Source organism: Pagrus pagrus (assembly GCF_965226575.1).
Source record: "Pagrus pagrus genome assembly, chromosome: 13".
NCBI classification, from domain to species: Eukaryota; Metazoa; Chordata; class Actinopteri; order Spariformes; family Sparidae; genus Pagrus; species Pagrus pagrus.
In genome coordinates this window covers 21,304,036-21,325,573 of record NC_140197.1, presented here as the reverse complement: position 1 = coordinate 21,325,573, position 21,538 = coordinate 21,304,036, and the positions used below count along the sequence as shown (strand labels likewise).

At 44.4% G+C, this 21,538-nt stretch overlaps 1 protein-coding gene and 1 long non-coding RNA gene across 2 annotated transcripts in view; one reads left to right on the top strand and one right to left on the bottom strand.

Moving 5' to 3' along the window:
- shank1 (SH3 and multiple ankyrin repeat domains 1) overlaps nt 1-11,544 on the top strand; it is an 84,554-nt gene extending 73,010 nt beyond the window's left edge. Inside the window, exons 23-26 of the mRNA XM_084371911.1 lie at nt 193-316; nt 1,000-4,546; nt 5,628-6,518; nt 7,418-11,544. Coding sequence (XP_084228037.1) covers nt 193-316; nt 1,000-4,546; nt 5,628-6,518; nt 7,418-7,505 — 4,650 coding nt within the window. The 3' untranslated portion in view covers nt 7,506-11,544. The remainder of the gene's footprint in view (nt 1-192; nt 317-999; nt 4,547-5,627; nt 6,519-7,417) is intronic.
- Nucleotides 11,545-12,169: 625 nt separating this feature from the next.
- Nucleotides 12,170-19,109, bottom strand: LOC311268573. Its single transcript, XR_014623980.1, has 9 exons — nt 19,038-19,109; nt 18,017-18,052; nt 17,727-17,805; nt 16,212-16,264; nt 15,564-15,600; nt 15,274-15,352; nt 14,299-14,351; nt 13,660-13,695; nt 12,170-13,449 (listed from the first exon to the last, which is right to left on the bottom strand). It is a non-coding gene; the product is annotated as an uncharacterized lncRNA (long non-coding RNA).
- Nucleotides 19,110-21,538: the final 2,429 nt, after the last annotated feature.

Sequence of the window (21,538 nt, the reverse complement as noted above, 5' to 3'; positions counted from 1 at the left end):
TCTTGCTAGCTCTCCAACATTACCAACTATACCTTTAAATGTGGTTTAGGCAATATTTTTGACCATAACAGTGAATCGGTCATGCAGTGGGTTCCCTCTTAGGTCCTAAAACACTGTACATTTGTACTGTAGAATTTGAGTCTCATTTTTCTCCTCTCCCTGTCATTCGCATACTCCTTTTTGCCATTTCAGCCAAACTACGGGGATCAGTCCGGGATGGGGATGATGTCGTCGGGGCTGGGCCTCGGCTATGACCGTGGCCAGTTCACCTCAGGTCACGGCCCACCGCACGGTATGCTGCGGCAGAAATCCATCGGTGAGGCTGTCTGTTTTTTCTGTCTGCCCCTCCATCCGCCTGTCTGTCTGTCCTCTGGACCAGCAGAGGTCTACACTGTGCTGACCTGTTTGTCTGTGGCCAACAATGTCTTGTCTGCGGCCAAAAATGTGCGCACTTTGCATCTGTATCTGTAGCTGATTGTACGTTATACACTCACCTGTTTGAGTTACTATACTTGTATTGTAGAAATAAGATGCTTATTTGTCTTCTACTCACCCTACTACTATTTGTTATATGCAGTTGTGCCACTAATCTCCTTGTTTATCCTGATGGCTTATTTTCTGGTTTGTTGCTTACTATGGCTTTGCTAACTCTCCCCCTGAATTAGTAACGGGCTCTCTGGTGACCAACAAAACAAATACTGTTGTGTGATGCTGCCCAGTTGCTCTTGTTTGTGGAATATATAGCACTAACTGACTTACCTACTAACAGATAAGATCTGAGGACAGACTTGCTGACAGGTAGACGGGCGGGCAGATTTAGACAGACACTCTCATAAATTACCCTCAGCTTTCTTTTTTCTGGCTCCATTTCCTCTCTACTCTTATTCGCCCCAGAACTTTTCTTCTTCTCTTAATCTAACTCTACACCATCTGTACCATCTGCAAACCTCTATTTCATCCCAATTTGTTTTTTCTTCATCTGTGAATGCTGTACTGCAGGAGTGCCTGAGGAGGAGAAGCAGTTCCTGCATCCTCCGGCCATGAAGTTTGCTCGTAGTCTGTCGGTGCCCGGCCCAGACGACATCCCTCCTCCTCCCACTACAGCTCCACCAGACCCTCCGTTCTCCTCTGCTCCGCCACTAGGTTGGAGAACGAAGACATCCCAGCAGCCCTCTGTCTCCGTGTCCCAGTCAACATCCACCTCTGCGCACTACCAGCCCTACTCCCAGTCAGTGCACTTCACCCATGGGGGCAGAGAGAGGGCTGGTGGTTCTAGCACCGGCCCCAGTGGTGGAGCGGCGGACCACACAACCCCATATGCACATGCTGCTGCCCATACTGCTCAAAGCAGGACTGCTTCGCGGAAGGTTGCTTACACTGGGGAGCCTGTTGGAGCTGGCATAGGGGCTGGTGGAGGGGCCAAGGCAGCAGGTCTTAGGAGAGGCTATAGCACCGCTGTCCCCCCATCCAGCATTGCCACTGTGATGCCCCAGCAACAACAGACCACCCAGAGTCAACCCCAGCGAGCAGACCGCAGTGCAGCTGGGGCTGGAGCAGGCGGTCCTAAAGGAGGGGCCCGGAGAGGTAAGGGCCCTCTGGTCAAGCAATCCAAGGTAGAGGACCTGCGCATGAGCCAGGGAACACTAGGGGACAAAGGCTCAGTGGAGAAAAGCTCCATACCCATCCCCACCATTATTGTCAAGGCCCCTTCAACCAGCAGCAGTGGACGCAGCAGCCAGGGCAGCAGTGTGGAGGCAGATGCTCCTGCATCAGGGGAGACAGATGATGCCAAAACACCCCATGGTCCTCCTCCCTCCACCCCTGCTCCACAGCCCCCTGCCCCACCTTCCATCCCAGCACCACCGCCTCCATCTATGCCTTCCATGCGAACCCAGGATAACCTGGACTATACCAGCCAGTTTGGGGCTGCAATTGTTGGCGCAGCTCGTCGAGACAGGGAACGGTTTATCGAAGCCCGCAGAAAGAGTGCCTCCCTATTCATGTCTGCTGAGGAGGACGTGAGTCTTGAAAGAGTGAGTGATGGAATAGGAGGCGTATCGAGGACTCAGGTGTCACAGCAACAGCTTAGCACACAGGCTGAAAGTTCATCAACACGGCTGCGTCCGTCCAAGTCTATTGACGAGGGCATGTTCTCTGGCGACACTTTTATCCATCACACCCGCAGTATGCCTCCAGCCTTTGGCTTACCTGAGTACTCCTCACATGCCCTGGACTATCAGCCTAAGTCTGTGCCTACTGACTTATACACAGCAGCGGGCAGGCAGCAAGCACCCTCCACCACCACCTTCATTCACCCTCTCACAGGAAAGGCTCTTGACCCCACATCGCCACTAGGGCTAGCCCTGGCTGCCAGGGAGCGTGCTCTGAGGGATGACAGTAGGTTACGAAGGGGAGCAGAGCACCACTTCACTCGCCAGATGTCGAGTGTGGTGTTCCCTACGTCTATTGCCACCACTCAGCCGGTGTCTTCCGCTGGCCAGTCCTCCAGCTCCTCCTATCTCGTCACCTCGTCTTCTCTGGCTGCCACGACGGCCACTGTAGGTCGTCCACCCTCACCCAGAATCCTCAGAGGAGTAGGGAGTGTGTGGAGCGAGGAAGGTAGTGGAGGAGAGAGGGAGCGGGAAGGTGGTGGGGCTCGTGAGGGGCTAAGAGTTCGCTTCTCTGAGGACAAAACAGTCCACACACACCACTACCAGTCTCAGCCCTATCAGCCAACCTACAAGGAGAGGGAGCGGGAGAGGTCGAGGGAACGGGAGAGGGAGCTGTCCAGAGAAAGAGAAAGGGACAAAGAGAGAGAGGGTTACATGAGGAGGGCAGAGCAGGCTGCTGCCAGTGCGGCAGCCGCTGAAAACTCTGCTCTGCAAGCATCCCAGTCTCAGCAGCCTCGTAGGCCCTCTTTTCTCAGGATGGAAAGTCAGGCTGATGCATATGTCTTGTCCCTCACCCCTCCCTCTCCTCCAGCTACCAGTACTCAGCAGACAGCGAGCACTACTGGGAGCACTGGCAGTGGTATGATGGTCCTTCCTCCCCCTGCCCCCTCAGTTGATGCGGATGATGAGTTTGTCTATGCTGACCCCCTCCCACCTCCATTAGAGTTTGCGAATAGCTTCGACAGGGGGATAGGGAGAATATCAGGGTACTCACAACACGGGATGGTGGCCAACAGCCTTGCCTCCCGCCAACAACAGGTCCCACCCCCTCCACCCCCTCCACCTCCACCACCGCCACCACCTCCTCCACCCCCCCAAAAAGAACCATTTGTAAGCGGGTTTCCTGCTCATACACCCCTGCCCTCACCTCAGGCCGGAGACTCCACTGCCTCCAGCCTCACGTCGTACGATAGTGAGGTGGCTAACCTGACTCAGTCTGCTCCCTCCCCATCCCAAACGTCGCCCAACCCCCAACATCCTCCTTCGCCCTCTACCCTGCAGCCAACCTCGGGACCTCCACCTCCCCCATCTGTCTCACCACCGCCTCCTCCTGGATCCTATCATAGACCCTTTTCTATGTCCCACCCTCACCACCTTTACAACAGCTCTCACACTCCTGGGCGCTCTTCCCCCACACCTCCCCCTCACACAGTCGCTCCTCCCCCAGCCTACCGTGGTCCGTCAGCGCCCTCCTCCACTGCTGCCACTTCTGCTCTACATAGGAGCACTGCCTCACATGCCACGACCGCTAGCTGTGCCGCTACAACCACCACTGCTGCCACCACAACAAGCACCTCCACTCAGCTCTACCATGAGCGAACACACACCACACATACATCCTCCACCTCCATCATGGGCAGTCGCAGGATAGGGGAGCACCACCGCCCTCCCCCTGCTACCAAGAAAGGAGAGTCGCAGGAGACAGTGGTGGACTCTGGGATTGAGGAGCTGGACAGCCGCAGCAGTAGTGACCACCACCTGGACAGCATCCTGGCTCTAAGTGGAGCCAGGGACAGGCTGGACCGAGGGGAGAGAGGAGGTGGGGCTGGAGGACGGATGGGAGGGGGGGGTGGGACAGGGGAATCAGAAAAGGGAGGAGATTTTCTGGAGTCTTACATGAGCTACTTGGATGGACAAACTTTTGAGATGCAAAATGCCACGGCAGCAGCCTCCACCTACCCCAAATCCAACAGGTTCAGAGAGGGAGGTCGCTCCAGTGATCTTCACAGACAGACCAGCACTGCTCCTGCTTCCTACCACTCCCACAGACGAAGGGACGAGCCGGAAGAGGAGGAGGTTGAGGAGGGAGTGACAGAGGATGAAGGTGGCCAGGATGGGTATGGGATGAGGGACATGCAGAATTTGGGTCGTCCCATTTCACCATACTTTGACCGTCCACGCACTCCTGAGATGAAGCCTCATTGGAGCGAGGGGCAGATGAGCGGTGATGGCCAATCCGGGACACTTTTAGAGGGGAAGAAGGTTTACCCACCTGCATCCAGTATGAAGCCCAGCATCATAAATGAGCTGAGCAGCAAACTGCAGCAAAGAGGCAAGGAAAGCTGGAGCAGCCAGAGAACACTGAGCAGACACAGGTACACATTAGTGAAAACTCTATTTTTCATTGCACAGCATGAACTACATTTGTTTTTGTTGTTGATGCACAGCATTGTCATTCTACTCACCTGTGTGAATGTATCAGTATGCCACCTGTGAGTTCTTTATCTCCCATAATTGATGTTCAAACCTTCTGTGAAAAACCGTACTGCCTTTTTATGTCTGTGTAAGTGTTGTCAACTGTGTAAACCTCTCTTTTATTTCTGGCTTTTTCCATGTGTTACTCTCAGAAGCAGAAACAGGTAATAGAGCCACTTCCAAACTCATTTATATCTGTCAGGAAGAACATAAAACTTTGACACCTGCTTGAATTTACAGCCTGTTTTGAGACAGTAAGGAAGGGGAGAAAAAAGCTTGTTAAACTTGAAACATCTCAACTAATAACCAATCGTACGCAATCAAGATGTTGAAGGAATACACACATTTTAATCCACAGGTTCTTAAATTGTTTACCAAGATTTCCCTCAAAGGGACAGTTCACCCCAAAATCAAAAATACATATTTTTCTCGTACCTGTAGTGCCTTTTATTTAACGTGATTGTTTTTTTTGAGTTGCTGAGTTTTGGAAATATCAGCCATAGAGATGTCTTCTTTTCTTTTCAAACTAGATGGCACTTGGATTGTTGTGCTCGTGACAGCATGGATGCAAACCTTACTGGTGTCCTCTTTCAGTTAGCTCTCTCAGTTAGCTTAATTAATTGGCCCTTTGTCTATAAATATATGCACACTTATGTGGCGATATGGTTGGGAAGTGTATTTTGGAAGAAAGAAAATAGCTCCTACATGAATCTGCTTACAACAAGGACTGTGGATTATCTTGAGTAACCGGATTATGATTTCTGGGAAGAGATATTGCTCTCCAGACATCTCTACAGCTGCTTTAAAACTCAGCAATTCACACCAAAACAATCAAGATGGATAAATAGCACTACAGGTAGAAGGAAAAATATGTATTTTAGATATTGGGGTGAACTGTCCCTTTAATGTGTTTGCATTTTCATCTTATTGTTTTCTGTGATGCTTTTCTCTTGTAACAATTTCTCTTGCTCTCTTTTACAGATTTTCAGAAGACTCAGCCTCAGCTCTGAGCCCCCCTTCAGCTCGATCACAATCACCATCTCCAATCTCCTTATCGCAACCAGCGTTATCCCCGTCCCCTACCCCCATGTCCCAGTACCCCAATTGGGGTCGATCCCCATCTCCTCAGCCTCCAATTGCTGCTCAGCCTCCACGTTCCCATTCCCCACTGTCCCCGACATCTTACTCCCCTTACCCCACCTCCCCCAAACACAGACCTGTCTACCGGACCAAAGCCCTAGAATTCCAGTTCATCCCCAGTCGCGAGTCCCGTAAAGCAGAATCACACATGCTCCAGCGTAGGCGAGCACCCAGCCCCCTCATCTCCCCGTCAGAGAGGCCGAAGCTGGGTCCACCACGGCCATCATCTCTTCCACTTCTCCCCACCACACCCCTATACAGTGCCATCTACGACCTCCGAGGTTCAATCACCCCACCATCACCGGGGAACCCTCTTGGAGACCCATACTTCTCCCCCTCTCCTCCCCTGTTTGCCCCCTCTGGCGCCCCTCCACCTCAAAACTCCACCTTAGTTGTTTCCAGATCGCTTTCTCCAACTCACTTCCTGTCTGGGACTTCTTCTCCACCCCTGCACCCTCTCCCTCCGCCTCCCTGCCTGAGTTACCCTCATCTACCGCCTCCTTCCCCTACGAAGCCTTTTGCCTCCAAGCCGCTGCCCTACTGGACCAAGTATGACGTCGCAGACTGGCTAGGATACCTAAACCTGGGTGAGCACAGAGAGCGTTTCCTGGACAACGAGATTGATGGCACCCACCTTCCCTCCCTAACAAAGGACGACTATCTGGATTTGGGTGTGACACGTGTAGGCCACCGCATGAACATAGAGCGGGCCCTGAGGACCGTAATGGACAGGTATGGCTGCAATTGTACAGGCTCAACATGACTGACCACTAATTTATTAGATTGGAAGAGTTGCAAAAGACAGTCAGCACAGATGCTCCTTATATTTGTTCTGGCAGGACCACCTCAATTATTTGGAATATTTACAATTGTTACATGCATTTCTTTTTCATTTTTCAAAACTTTTCACAAAGTTATTTTTACCAACAAGCGGCTAAACCCAACAGTTAATCTCAGATAAAAATGCGCTACTACAACCAACACACTTCATGCACATCTGAGGACCAACTCTCTATACTGCATGAATTGTGCTCCCTTACAGTACCCCATTGTACTGCTGTAAATAGTACCAGCAGCAAGAGGTATTTTAGCCACCTAGAAAATGTTTGCTATATTTTGAATATTTTTGGCGCATTGAGTACAGTGCTCTGCCTCCTGCCAGCATTACGCACTGCTTCTCCACACAGGTGGAAAGCAGACGGTGAATAGATTTTGGTGGCCAAAGGTCAGAGGTCAAGGTCACTGTGACCTCACAAAACACATCTCAAGAATTCATATGATAATTAGGATAAAATTTGACATGGAGTGGCAAAAAAAAAAGTGGCATGGAGGCGAAAAACTGCGTTGCGGTAATTCTAGTTTCTCTAGTTCTCCATCAACTATTTGGGCTATTGTCGCAACCAATGTCTCATATGTAAAATCTGTTGTCACTCATTAAAAGTGTGACAACCAATGTTTTGCCAGTCTAATCCGTCATGTAGTGAGCCACCATACTATCCTAATGAACAAATAATTCTTTGTCACTTTAAATAGCATGAGTCACACAAGAGAATTAATCACAACAATATAGTACAAAAAACACTATTCATTATCATTTCACTTGTATCCTATGTTTGCTCCTCTTTCTCCAGGCTGTCCAGCAGCCCATTTCCTATTTCTGTACTCTCACCTCGGGATGGACAGACTGAGAGGAGGAGGGACGACGGGAGTCGGAGCTGAGGTTGCAAGCGCAGAAGCAGAATGAGAGAGAGAGAGAGAGAGGAAGAAGGAGGGGTTGGAGTCAATGAGGGAGGAAGACACAACTGCTGCTATCCATGGTGGATTCATACAACAAATGAGGGGGGAACAGATTTCACACAGAGAGCGACAGAAAGAGGGAGTCAAGTCCCAAAGGGAGATGGAAACACAGGGACGGAAAAAGGGCTGACGATCCAGAAACACACCGGCTGGCGCTCCCCAGTTGTGGCGGGCTGATTTACACGAGTACACTCCCCCCCACATGCATGCACGGTCACACCAAACAACAAACAAACACACTTTCATACCAAGACACTATGGCTACAGCAGATATTAAGAGTGAAGAAAAGTGATGAACCAAATACTTGAGAGGAACAATCAAAAGCCAGTTAGATTTTTTGTAGTTGTCGAGAATTGAAGAAGGGTGTCCATCATCGTGCAGCCATCTTGTTTTAGTCCTCTTACCCCTCAGCCGGCTGGTTAAATCTGTTCAGGTTTGAAAGTGAAATTTACCAAGAATACAATTTAGAGTGCAATGAATGAGACACCCTCCCTGTGTGAGTGGATGTTTAGTTTTAAAAGTGAGTATTTGAGGTTGAATGGGGGTGAATGTCTGCAGTAGTGAGGCTTTGTTTGTCTGGTGAAAGCAGGATGACACAGGGCAGTATATCATGACAGCTTCCACGTTTTTTCAGAGGAGATAAGTGCGTAGATGGAGAACTTGCGTCCTTGGTTCAGGCCGAGGAGGCTGGCTGTGTGTTTGGCTTTGATTGGTTTTGTCTTGTTTTTACCTCACCACCTGTAGGGCTCCGTCCTCACTGCAGGTCCTGTGATCAGGATCATATGTGTTTCTCTATAGCTCTTTATCATCTTAAGTCTTATAATGACATATATACAGACTGGTCACTGTATCACGAATTTGTAGCAAAAATAAGTGCCCAGACCAACAAAAAAAAAAGAAAAAAAAAAGAAACACACTGATACGCACTCACAGGCACCCGAGATACTACTATACATGCCTGCATGCATACACCAACATGTAGACACACACATATACACAAGCACTTACAAGTGATTGTGTTAGAGTTCATGGGACACCTTATATATAGACACACACTATATGTTTGGATCCAAGATGTACTTATACAAGAGGAGACAGACTGTGATTTCAACTGTTAGACGGGATACGTGACAATGTGAAGAGAAATCTCCCCGAGGATTTTATTTACCGGTAAAGACTTCCTCAGCGTCGAGGCAACTGTTGTACACCAATTCAGACCCTCCGTCCCAAGGGAAGACTGGACAGGAGAGGGGAGGGGAAGAGGAAAAACTGCCATTTTCTTGCTCTTTCCCACCCAATCCCCCCTGCTCCTTCCAGGAGTGGCCCCCCTCTCTCTCGACAAAATCCAGGAGGAAACAAGTGACAACGGGATCTGAGAGAAACGCTTATATCAAGTTTTAATACTATGATTGTTCTTACAATTTTTAAACTTTAAATGGGAATACTGGAATACTGATATTGATATGAAGAGATTTATTGTTACTATTTATCATTACTATCATCGTCCTTACTGTTATTATAGATTCAGAGAGTTCCTGGTTTCAGCCGTCGGCGGCTGAGACGGTGCAGTCAGTGTATTTTCTGACTGTAGTGAAGATAATCGTGCTGGTTATATATATAAATATATGTATATGTAGGTATTTTTGAACTGAAAGATGCATTTTATCTCTTGCACGGTACCCTTAACATTGCTTCTGTGTGAAAGGAAGCATTGCAACTTAATGTGAAGCACATTTTAGAATCACTTCCTTTTACTTTCCCTTCTCCGCTTTTATTTTGTCACACTAAAAAAAGCTTTAATCAAAATAACATGTTGACCGTAATCGATATAAAATATGATTTTCTCACTCTTTTTCAAGATTGTTGCCACTTAATTATGCAGATGCTGGAAATGTAGCAACTGTTGCTCTGCCCACAATACAAATAAGTGAAAATTATATATCACTTTATTTATAGTGACACATTTTTTTTCAATCCCGGATAACAGCCACGCCCTTTTGAAGGATCACATCCACAGAGTCTTTTTCCATCTATTGCACTAAAGTCCTTTCATTTCCCCATTAGCTTCCACTGCACATTTACATCCCATTACAACCTCAGTCCTGCTTTTCTCACTGTTGCTGAGATCAACTATAAGGGCTCTCTCATGACCTCTCTACCTTGAACAACACTTCACCTCTCCTGCTGCTTTTCGAGTCCTCGAACACATATCAAACGTGCGTTTTTACATCGGGGGCGTCGACGGGGAGTTTCCCCTCCTCCCGGCCCTGCTATGCTCAGTCTGTTTTTGCAAAAAGATACATGAGTTTTCGTAGATCATGTCGCTCAAAGTGCACACACACACACATGCTAAAAATGTGAACAAGCAAAGGTCACTGAGGATTGACTGATTTGTCTGTGAAGTTGCATTTTACTGGTGGTCAAGGAGAGATTATGTTTGAGTGCAGGGGAAATATCAATAAGGACGATGAAAATAATGGTCATCTAATTATGGTTTAAGATGTAAAAAAAAAAAAAGTCTCAAAAGTTCTAAAGAATCTCTGTCTTCCAAATAATGTTTAACATGAAAAGGTACAATGTATTTATTTAACCGTTCTGCTTTCTATACAGTTCGACCCGTTCTCTGTATCTGCCCCCTTCCACTGTTAATGACCTGACAGTATCAACAGTCTGTTTTTCGCTCGACATTTACATCTCCTTGTTTGTACAAAGCACCTTCTGCACTCGCTGACATGTGCCAGTGTGCTAACAGCTCATTGTTTATGACCAGCATATTATGCAATGACCCTATTTCCATTAGCAACTGTGGCTTTTCACATTTACGTTTAGAGGTTTCGAAGTAATTTTCAGCCAGAAAGGGGCAGTTTCTGAAAGTATGAACGAGCAGAATGTGACCAACTTGACTCCACAGCCAGATTCTACTTGTTCCTATCAGGTCTCTAACAAGTTTTCTAGTGTAAATAGGGCCAATTAATAACTTTGGATAAGACATTTTGACAACATCTCTTGCTGATACAGTGATGTTTTCGTTTTAATCATTTCTTTGCATTTAGAAGTTATAATCGAGAGTGACGGCTCGTCGCCGCTGTCAGGAGAAAAAGTAAGATCTGAGGGAATCGGTTTGACTCTATAGAAAGCATTTCTTTTTCCTTTAAGAGATCTTTTAAAAAATGAGAATATGAACTGATGAAAGGTAACTTACAGAATATATATGTATATGTGATATGCATATACACACATTCATATAAACCTATATGAATTTCAAATGTTTTAAGAGATAATAAATTGTTAGAATTATAATAAAGATACAGAAACAAAGTTCTAATTTATGTTTTTGTTTATTTCTTGAATGAAAAATGTGTTTCATTTTCATCTCAACCCTCATATTCACCCTTTGGAGCTGTCTACTTTATTTTATTTATTTTCTACCCCTGGTTCACTTTAATGGACCAAACCATCATTGCCAAGCAAGTAGCTCTCTATGTGTCATGTAATTGAGAGAGTTTGATTTCAAATCTTTTCTTTCTTTTTTTTTTTACATAAAAACTTGTAGGTTCTAATAATCTTCTGCTCAGTGTTATAGTAATGCTAAAAAAATACATCCTTCCACATGTCAAAAGTAATGAGCACATGTACTCAAGTACTGTGCTTAAATACAATTTTGAGGTATTTGTATTCCCATTTTCTGCCACTTTACACTTCAGATGGAAATACTATACCACACTACAGTTATCTGATAGCTTTAGTTACTAGTTACTTTACAGATTCAGACAAAAAATACAAAATATAATCAACAAATACATTACATTTTAAAGATAACTTTGTTGAACCCTGGGGACGAATTCACAAGCTACCCAGCAATATGTAGAGCACTTAAAATTGTCTGCCTTTGTCAGTTGTAATCCGTGTTGTAAAAAGTACTCAATCTACTGATACTTGAATAAAAGTTACTATATCGTGCCAATGTATGATTTGTGGAAAACTGAAACTCACCCATATGAATAATAATCAGGTAAAAGCCTTAAATGATTTGATATTAAGTATCAAAAGTTTTTTCCTGGGAATAAATGTACTATCAAAAGTGCAAGTAAATTAAACATACATCTACATGTATGTATAAACTGTATACTTAGTGTTGTATGAACACTCGCTTCAGAGTGGAGTGATAGTATAAAGTGGCATTAAAGCTGAATACTCCAGAACAAATGTTGATACTTGTACTTTAAGTTCAGTACTTGAGAAAATGTACTTAAAAGTATTAAAGTAATTATATCTATACATATGTACATATTGAATCTCTGCCTGACCAATTATTGGATCCAATATTCTAATTTAAAAATACAGTACTTCAGCTCTGATGCAACCTGCAAGGTAACGCGTAACTAATGTTATCAAATGAATATAGTGGAGTAGAAAGAGTACATTTACCTTCAAAATGTAGTGGTGTGGAAGGATAAAGTTGAAGAAAATGTAAAAACTCAAGTAAATTAATCAAGAATAGTAGTTTGTTCTTTATACTGTATGTTGTCTAACATGGACAATTTAAATGGCAACCTTTTTATCACATGGCAAATAATATGCATCGCACTAAAAAGTTTTTTTTATAAAATGACTTTATTTACATAGTGTCAATATGTCAACAAGACAGAACTGTTTACATCACGTATGGGTCAAAGGTGCACATTCATCCTCCGGACGACCAGAAAAATAATCTGTCAGGTCTGTGTTATCTAAAAGGTTGGGCCCCCCTGTTGTTGGTCCCCCTTTTGCTGTCAAGACAGATTTGACCCGTAAAGGCATGGACTCCACAACACCTCTGAAGGTGGGCTGTGGTATCTGGCTCCAAGATGTTAGCAGCAGATCCTTTAAGTCCTGTAAGTCGCACGGTGGGGCCTCCATGGATTGGACTCGTTTGTCCAGCACATCCCACAGATGCTCGATTGGATTGAGATCTGAGGAGTTTGGAGGCCAAGTCAACACCTTGAACTCGTCGTTGTGTTCCTCAAACCACTCCAGAACCACTTTTGCTGTGTGGCAGGGTGCGCTATCCCGCTGAAAGACGCCACTGCCATTAGGGAACACCGTTTCTATAAAGGGGTGTACTTGGTCTGCAAGAATGTTTAGGTAGGTGGTATGTGTCAAAGCAACTTCCAAATGGATGGCGGGACCCAATGTTTCCCAGCAGAACATTGCCCAAAGCATCACACTGCCTCTGACAGTACCTCCTGGTGCCATCTCTTTCTCAGTTAAGCGACACACACGCACCTGGCCATCCACATCATGCAAAAGAAAACGTGCTTCGTCGGACCAGACCACCCTCTTCCATTGCTCTGCCGTCCAGTTCTGATGCTCTTGTGCCCACTGTAACCGCTTTCTGCGGAGGACAGTGGTCAGCGTCCGCAGTCCGAGCGGTCTGCGGCTTCGCACCCCCATACGCAGCAAGCTGCGATGCACTGTGTGTTCTGACACCTTTCTATCAGAACCAGCGTTAATTTTTTCCGCAATTTGTGCTACAGTAGCTTTTCTGTGGGATCGGACAACACGGGCTAGCCTTCGCTCCCCACGTGCATCAATGAGCCTTGGGCGACCGTGACCTTGTCGTCGGTTCACTGGTTGTCCTTCCTTAAACCATTTTTGGTAAGTACTAACCACTGCGGACCGGGAACACCCAACAAGACCTGCAGTTTCGGAGATGCTGTGTCCCAATTGTCTAGCCATCACTATTTGGCCCTTGTTAAAGTCGCTCAGATCCTTACACTTGCCCATTTTTCCTGCTTCCAATACAACAACTTCTAGGACACAATGATATATACATAAATATATCAGACACACTGAAGCAGATGACGTTTGCCGGAGGACCCGTACCTGAAAAACAGGAACACAGCAGTTATGAAAATAATCCGAAAAGCATAATTATAAAGACTACATGTTTCAAGCAATAGTCTCCTCAGACTCTGCCTTGTCAGGGGCAGAGCTGCACTTCTGTCAACACCAATTCTCAGAGCCCAGTGCTATACATCACAAGAGATAATTTAGTGGCTGCTATTCAAGACCAAAAGATGTGATGACACAAACCTGATGCACAGCTTAAATCTTCACCTTCTTCAAGACCTGAAATAACAAAAGCAATAATTAATGTGTTGTTATAATTAAATTTTTGACCGTCATTGGTTTGTTTTCTCCTCAGAAACTCTGGCTTGTCAGGGCCAAAGATGCACTTTTATCTCCATACAGACTCAGAGCCCAGTGCAAGTCATCAGGGGAGAGGAGCAGCTAAATAAATCCTCACTTCACTACAATAAACATCTCTTAAACTTGCAGTGTTGACTTTCAACAAAGACGTATTGTGGCAAGATGCAGCCTCTCTGTCCCACCCAAAGAATCCCATGAACACCACGAACAAGGGCTCAAGTCTGCTTTGAGCGCAAGACCCCAATTTCTATACAGTACTTTATCCACACTTTTTCTTAATCTAAACATTTTACTTCTAATGTCCTCTGCACAAGTACCTGTATGTCGTTTTATTTAATTGGACTCATGAGTGTACAATCATGAGTGTTCATCGCCCTCCAGTGGCCATTGTTCAGAACTACACTTTTGTCAATTATGAAAAATAGATTATAGATTAAAAGATTTTTAAAAACTGTCTGCCTTTACAGCTGGTAGAGGTGATTAGAGAATCTATAACTATGAGAAAACATTTCTTTTACATACCTTTAAGACTCAAGCCGAGTCTAGTCAGCGTGGCTTCACGTGTTGAAGGGGGCCTGAAAGGACATAAGTTATGTTATTGTGTTGTCATGATCAGACCCTTTGACCATCATTGGTTTATTTTCTCCTCAGAAACTCTGGCTTGTCAGGGCCAAAGATGCACTTTTGTCTTCATACAGACTAAGAGCCCAGTGCAAGTCATCAGGGGAGAGGGACAGCTAAATCCACACTATCGTTTTAGATTATAGTATACACCGATCAGCCACAACATTAAAACCACTGACGGGTAACGTGAATAACATTCACAATGCGATGTTCTGCTGGGAAAACTTGGGTGCTGGCAATCATGTGAGTGACACTTACACGCACCATCCATCCAAACACTGTTGTGGACCAAGTACACCCCCTCATCACAACAACACTACCCGATGGCAGTGGCCCCCCAGCAGGACAATGTGCCCTGACACACTGCTCAGGAACAGCTCGAGGAACACAATAAAGGGCCCAAGGTGTTGACCGGGCCTCCAAATTCCCCAGATCCCAATCTGATCGAGCATCTGTAAGACGTGCTAGAGCAGGTCTGATCCATGGAGGCCCCATCCCCCAACATACAGGACCCAGAGGACCCACTATAAAACACCCTGGTGCCAGACATAATGTTATGCCTGATCGGTGTAGATAGCCTATGTATAAGAACAGGCCTGTAACTATGTATGGACAATATCAAATTTGAGGTACAGTGTATATGGTTAATTCCAAATGTTTATGCCTATGATATTGCACATTATGACTGGTATATCAAAGAGTTATAATGATTATAAACCATTAGACAGCAAAACAAAGACCGCCGTCTCTCTACTCAAGTCCACCACCTCCTTTGTCTTATAGTAATCAGCTGATATAATATTACCATTACCGGACAAAATATCAACAATGATAACCGAGTGTTCTTATATACACTGTACATTTTTTACTCACTATTTTGAAGGTGAATCTGTCATTACAGACGCAGTAACATGGTCTGACCAGCAGATGACGTTTGCCAGAGGACCCATACCTGGAAAAACAGGAACACAGCAGTCAGGAAAATAATCCTAAAAGCATAATTATAAAGACTACATGTTTCAAGCAATAGTCTCCTCAGACTCTGCCTTGTCAGGGGCAGAGCTGCACTTCTGTCAACACCAATTCTCAGAGCCCAGTGCTATACATCACAAGAGATAATTAAGTGGCTGCTATTCAAGGCCAAAAGATGTGATGACACAAACCTGATGTACAGCTTACATCTTCACCGTCTTCCAAGACCTGAAATAACAAAAGCAAGAATTAATGTGTTATTATAACTCTAATGTTTGACCATCGATAGTTTGTTTTCTCCTCAAAAAACTCTGGCTTGTCAGGGCCAAAGATGCACTTTTATCTCCATACAGACTCAGAGCCCAGTGCAGGTCATCAGGGGAGAGGGACAGCTAAATAAGTCCACACTTCACTACAATAAACATCTCTTAAACTTACAGTGTCGACTTTCAACAAAGACGTATTGTGGCAAGATGCAGCCTCTCTGTCCCACCCAAAGAATCCCATGAACACCACGAACAAGGGCTCAAGTCTGCTTTGAGCGCAAGACCCCAATTTCTATACAGTACTTTATCCACACTTTTTCTTAATCTAAACATTTTACTTCTAATGTCCTCTGCACAAGTACCTGTATGTCGTTTTATTTAATTGGACTCATGAGTGTACAATCATGAGTGTTCATCGCCCTCCAGTGGCCATTGTTCAGAACTACACTTTTGTCAATTATGAAAAATGAATTTAAGTTATTCATCAAAAGATTTTTAAAAACTGTCTGCCTTTACAGCTGGTAGAGGTGATTAGAGAATCTATAACTATGAGAAAACATTTCTTTTACATACCTTTAAGACTCAAGCTGAGTCTAGTCAGCGTGGCTTCACGTGTTGAAGGGGGCCTGAAAGGACATAAGTTATGTTATTGTGTTGTCATGATCAGACCCTTTGACCATCATTGGTTTATTTTCTCCTCAGAAACTCTGGCTTGTCAGGGCCAAAGATGCACTTTTGTCTTCATACAGACTAAGAGCCCAGTGCAAGTCATCAGGGGAGAGGGACAGCTAAATCCACACTATCGTTTTAGATTATAGTATACACCGATCAGCCACAACATTAAAACCACTGACAGGTGACGTCAATGACATTGATCATCTCATCACAATGCGATGTTCTGGTGTGAAACCTTGGGTGCTGGCATTCATGTGAATGCCACTTGACACGCACCATCCATCCAAACACTGTTGTGGACCAAGTACACCCCCTCATCCCAACAACACTACCCAATGGCAGTGGCCCCCCAGCAGGACAATGTGCCCTGACACACTGCAAACACTGCTCAGGAACAGCTCGAGGAACATAATAAAGGGCCCAAGGTGTTGACCGGGCCTCCAAATTCCCCAGATCCCAATCTGATCGAGCATCTGTAAGACGTGCTGGAGCAGGTCTGGTCCACGGAGGCCCCATCCCCCAACATACAGGACCCAGAGGACCCACTATAAAACGCCCTGGTGCCAGACACCACGGGACATGCTCAGAGGTCTTAAGTTCATGTCTTGACAGGTCAGAGCTGTTTTGGCTGCACAAGGGGAGCCTTCACAATATTAGGCAGGTGGTCATAATGTTATGCCTGATCGGTGTATGAAATAATCATGAGATCATACCAGGGAAGTTCATGTTATAAAAGCAGGCGACAACCAAACCCCTCTGAGACAGATGTGTAGATTTAGATAAACACTATGACTACATGATAAGATGTTATACTTGAAACTGACGACCTGAGCGAGTAGCCACCTGCTGTAGCTGAAGTTCTGAGGCAAGATAACGGCAACAAAAATTACATGACCACAGTAAACAGGTCCTCGCAAATACTAAGGTGTGCTGCCGGCTTTAATTAAATATAGGGCTAACATGAGGCAGGTCTTTATTTATACCATGGGACAATGTTGTGCAGCAGTTCAAGTGCAAAGTAGGAAACGAAACAAACATAAATGATCAAAAAGATGCTAATCCAAAATATATGATGGCAGTGGCCCCCAGCAGGACAATGTGCCCTGACACACTGCTCAGGAACAGCTCGAGGAACACAATAAAGGGCCCAAGGTGTTGACCGGGCCTCCAAATTCCCCAGATCCCAATCTGATCGAGCATCTGTAAGACGTGCTGGAGCAGGTCTGATCCATGGAGGCCCCATCCCCCAACATACAGGACCCAGAGGACCCACTATAAAACGCCCTGGTGCCAGACATAATGTTATGCCTGATCGGTGTAGATAGCCTATGTATGAGAACTGGCCTGTAACTATGGACAAAATATCAACAATGATAACTGAATTTTCTTATATACTGTACATTCTTTACTCACTATTTTGAAGATGAATCTGTCTTTACAGATGCAGTAACATGGTCTGACCAGCAGATGACGTTTGCCAGAGGACCCATACCTAGAAAAACAGGAACACAGCAGTCAGGAAAATAATTCAAAAAGCATAATTATAAAGACTACAAGGTTCAAGCAATAATCTCCTCAGACTCTGCCTTGTCAGGGGCAGAGCTGCACTTCTGTCAACACCAATTCTCAGAGCCCAGTGCTAAACATCACAAGAGATAATTTAGTGGCTGCTATTCAAGGCCAAAAGATGTGATGACACAAACCTGATGTACAGCTTACATCTTCACCTTCTTCAAGACCTGAAATAACAAAAGCAAGAATTAATGTGTTGTTATAACTCTAATTTTTGCCCATCATTGGTTTGTTTTCTCCTCAGAAACTCTGGCTTGTCAGGGCCAAAGATGCACTTTTATCTCCATACAGACTCAGAGCCCAGTGCAAGTCATCAGGGGAGAGGAGCAGCTAAATAAATCCTCACTTCACTACAATAAACATCTCTTAAACTTGCAGTGTTGACTTTCAACAAAGACGTATTGTGGCAAGATGCAGCCTCTCTGTCCCACCCAAAGAATCCCATGAACACCACGAACAAGGGCTCAAGTCTGCTTTGAGCGCAAGACCCCAATTTCTATACAGCACTTTATCTACACTTATATGACCATACCAGCGAAGTTAAAGTTATACAACCAATCAACTATGTTTTGATGCTGCTTATCTTGTGATTACTGACTACCTGTAGCTCATCTTCCTGTTAGCTACCATGCTAACGTAACCTGAAGCCTTACCACGTGGAGATAGGCCCACTGTGCACTGACTGCCCGGCTATTCCTGCTGCAGATGCATGCGAGGGCAGCTGGCAGTAACAGGCGAAAACCAAACCCCATTGATAAAATCGTCAAGTTTAACGTTGCCATGCTCGACACCAGACAACACGAGTACAATAAGTGGCCACATGCTTCGAGTCGTAGCCACACATTACTGTGTTAAGTTCGGCATACAATTTATCCACCGAAGTCGGCGTATATTTCAACATAAACCAAAAACTTTCACAAACGACGTTGTTTGTTAGCGCTCGTTACCCAAACCGAATCACGCTTATTGTATAGTCTGAGTAGAAGTTAGCGTTAGCTTAAATCAGTTGCCAGGGAATTCATGTTTTTATCATTCACAAATCCCAAATGAGGTACGTTGTGTTAGTTGATATGTAAGCAGTTATTAGTACGACACTCTACTAACACTTATTTTATATTTATCACAAAAACAAACTTCACAGCGTGTACTTACCAGGTTCGCCTGCAGCAGACAGCAGTCAGCAGTTAACTGACCGCTGCTGCTAGCTGGTGCCGCTTCCTCGTCTTCTCAATAATGGCGGCTGTCAGTCAGCTTAAGCGCATCACTGCCTCCTACTGGACTGGAGGGGAATTGGACGCAGCAAATTAAAATCTGGGGCTGCATGATAGAGTAACACAATCATATTGTGATTTTTTTTTTTTACAGACACTGTTATTATATTATTAATATTATTCATATTTTTGCGTCATAATTTTCCTTTTTACTGAAAAAATTATTAAAATCATGATGATGTGACATTTGTTGTCTGTGGCAAACAAACATTAACAGTATTAGCAAGCCAGGGCATCTCTGCAGCACCACAGTACTTCATTATAATGCTGTCTTGTCACAAATTTTTACCTTTACCAAAAAAGTGCATCGCATTGGATCTCATTTTTAGTGCAGCCCTAATGTTGGCTTTAAATATTGATCATGATCTAATAATAATATAATATAGAGTTTTGCTTATACCAAATGAAATAATAAAATCAGCATTAAGTAGATGAGATGTAACGTTTGAGTGCCAGAGGATTAACTGATTTCCTGTGGCATTCTGTGGTGCATTGTAGCGATAACAGTCTACTGCTGAAGGTGCTGACCTGATGTGTGACCATCACATCGTGTCCACAACACTCCAGCACCATCTACTCTGACACCACTAACAAAGAATCCACCACCTCCCGGACAGAACCGGCCTTCCTGATAAGCCTGTTGATTCTGTTGGCGTTGCTGACCCTGACCCTGCCGCCCCAGCACACAACAGCCTCTGTGTCCTTAGCCCAACAATGACCATAACTGTACAAAATATCAACAATGATAGCAGCATGTTTACTTTTGTACTGCACATTTTTGACTCACTATTTTCAAGGTTTGCTGTCTTTGCAGATGCAGGAACATGTTTCGACCAGCAGATGTCATCATATTAAATGTCAAATGCTCCAAAACAATCAATCATTTTAAACACAACTACATGTGGTTTAGCACTTTGTAAAGCTTTCTCTCCATTTTCACTGAATAGCTGAGGACATGCTTTGAAAAGCCTCTTATGAAGCCTGGTGTCATTCAGCCTATTCTACTGAATCTGTAGATGAACACTACAGCAGGTTTCACATTAAAATACTGTAATTATGATTTGCAATGCATGATGGGTAATTACTTGGGATATTAGAGTAAGGTGCTGTTCATGCAGTAATTTAGCAATAACATATTGTAGTTTTACAAGAAGGTACACATCCTAACATGCTGAAGGGCTAACAACAAGCTAACAGGCTAACATCCTAGCAGGCTAACATTCTAACAAAAGGGTAACATGCTAACATACTTACAACAGGCTAATAGACCTACAAATGGTCCAACAAGGTATAGATTCTAACAACAGGCTAACATGCTAACAGGGTAATATGCTAGTAAACAATTACGGTTGGATTAATGTGAAAACACAGTACATTGCTCTAATGTTACTATAAATGAACTGGAAAAGTGCATATTTACAAACACCACAGCTGCTTATTACAGTATCATAATGTAATTTTACATCAAAAGACAATATAGATGATGCTCATCTATATTACTCGATTGGATTTCCACATTTGCACTCTTCTTGGTATGATATGAATAGAAATGAAAGTAAATCATGATTTTGGTGCAAGGACTATGAAATATCTTTACACTGAGACAATATTTTCTATGTGTGTAGAAAGGAATGTAAATATGTTTTTACATCAATGCATTTTTAACAAAGTAAACATACGGCTACTTAAACACTTCAGGATTATTCAGAGTCTTTATTTGAATAACTGACTAGATTAAAGAAGGCTGCACTTGATATAAAATATCTTTTGTTTCCTCTTGGGCTTTACACTTAACCACGACATGGTGTATCTGTACTTAACTTCATTCACATGACAGAGACGTTATTCTACTTGTTGACATCATCTGTCTCTCATTGCTATCATCATTTTAATCACAGGATCTCACTGTGTCGTCATGATACCTGTCTACTGTCTTTACAGATTTGATTATAGGATTACTCACGTGGGATTACTGGTCTTTGAGAGCAGGTTGTAGCTGGGGCGTAAACATTGCGACGTATAACAGCTGTGTATTTACATGACATGTTCTGGCATGGCAATGTTTCACAAGTTCAGCATAGCATGAAGCGAGAGAGCTCTTGTATGGGGTCTCTGACTTCAAAGAATTTCTGACTTTAACACACACAGACACACACACACACACACACACAGGCACGTACACACCGGATGTGTCCTCCAGCTGTGGAGGCAGGCCTACCAAACTATCCCGAGGGAATGTTGAAGGGAGGAAAGAGGGGGTATAGAGACGAGCACAGAGGGATGGAGTTTCCCTTATCTGGTCATGCTGCTTCACACTTCTTTGATAAATAGTAAAACACCATTAATGGACCAATTAACACGCACACAAATACACGCACAGAC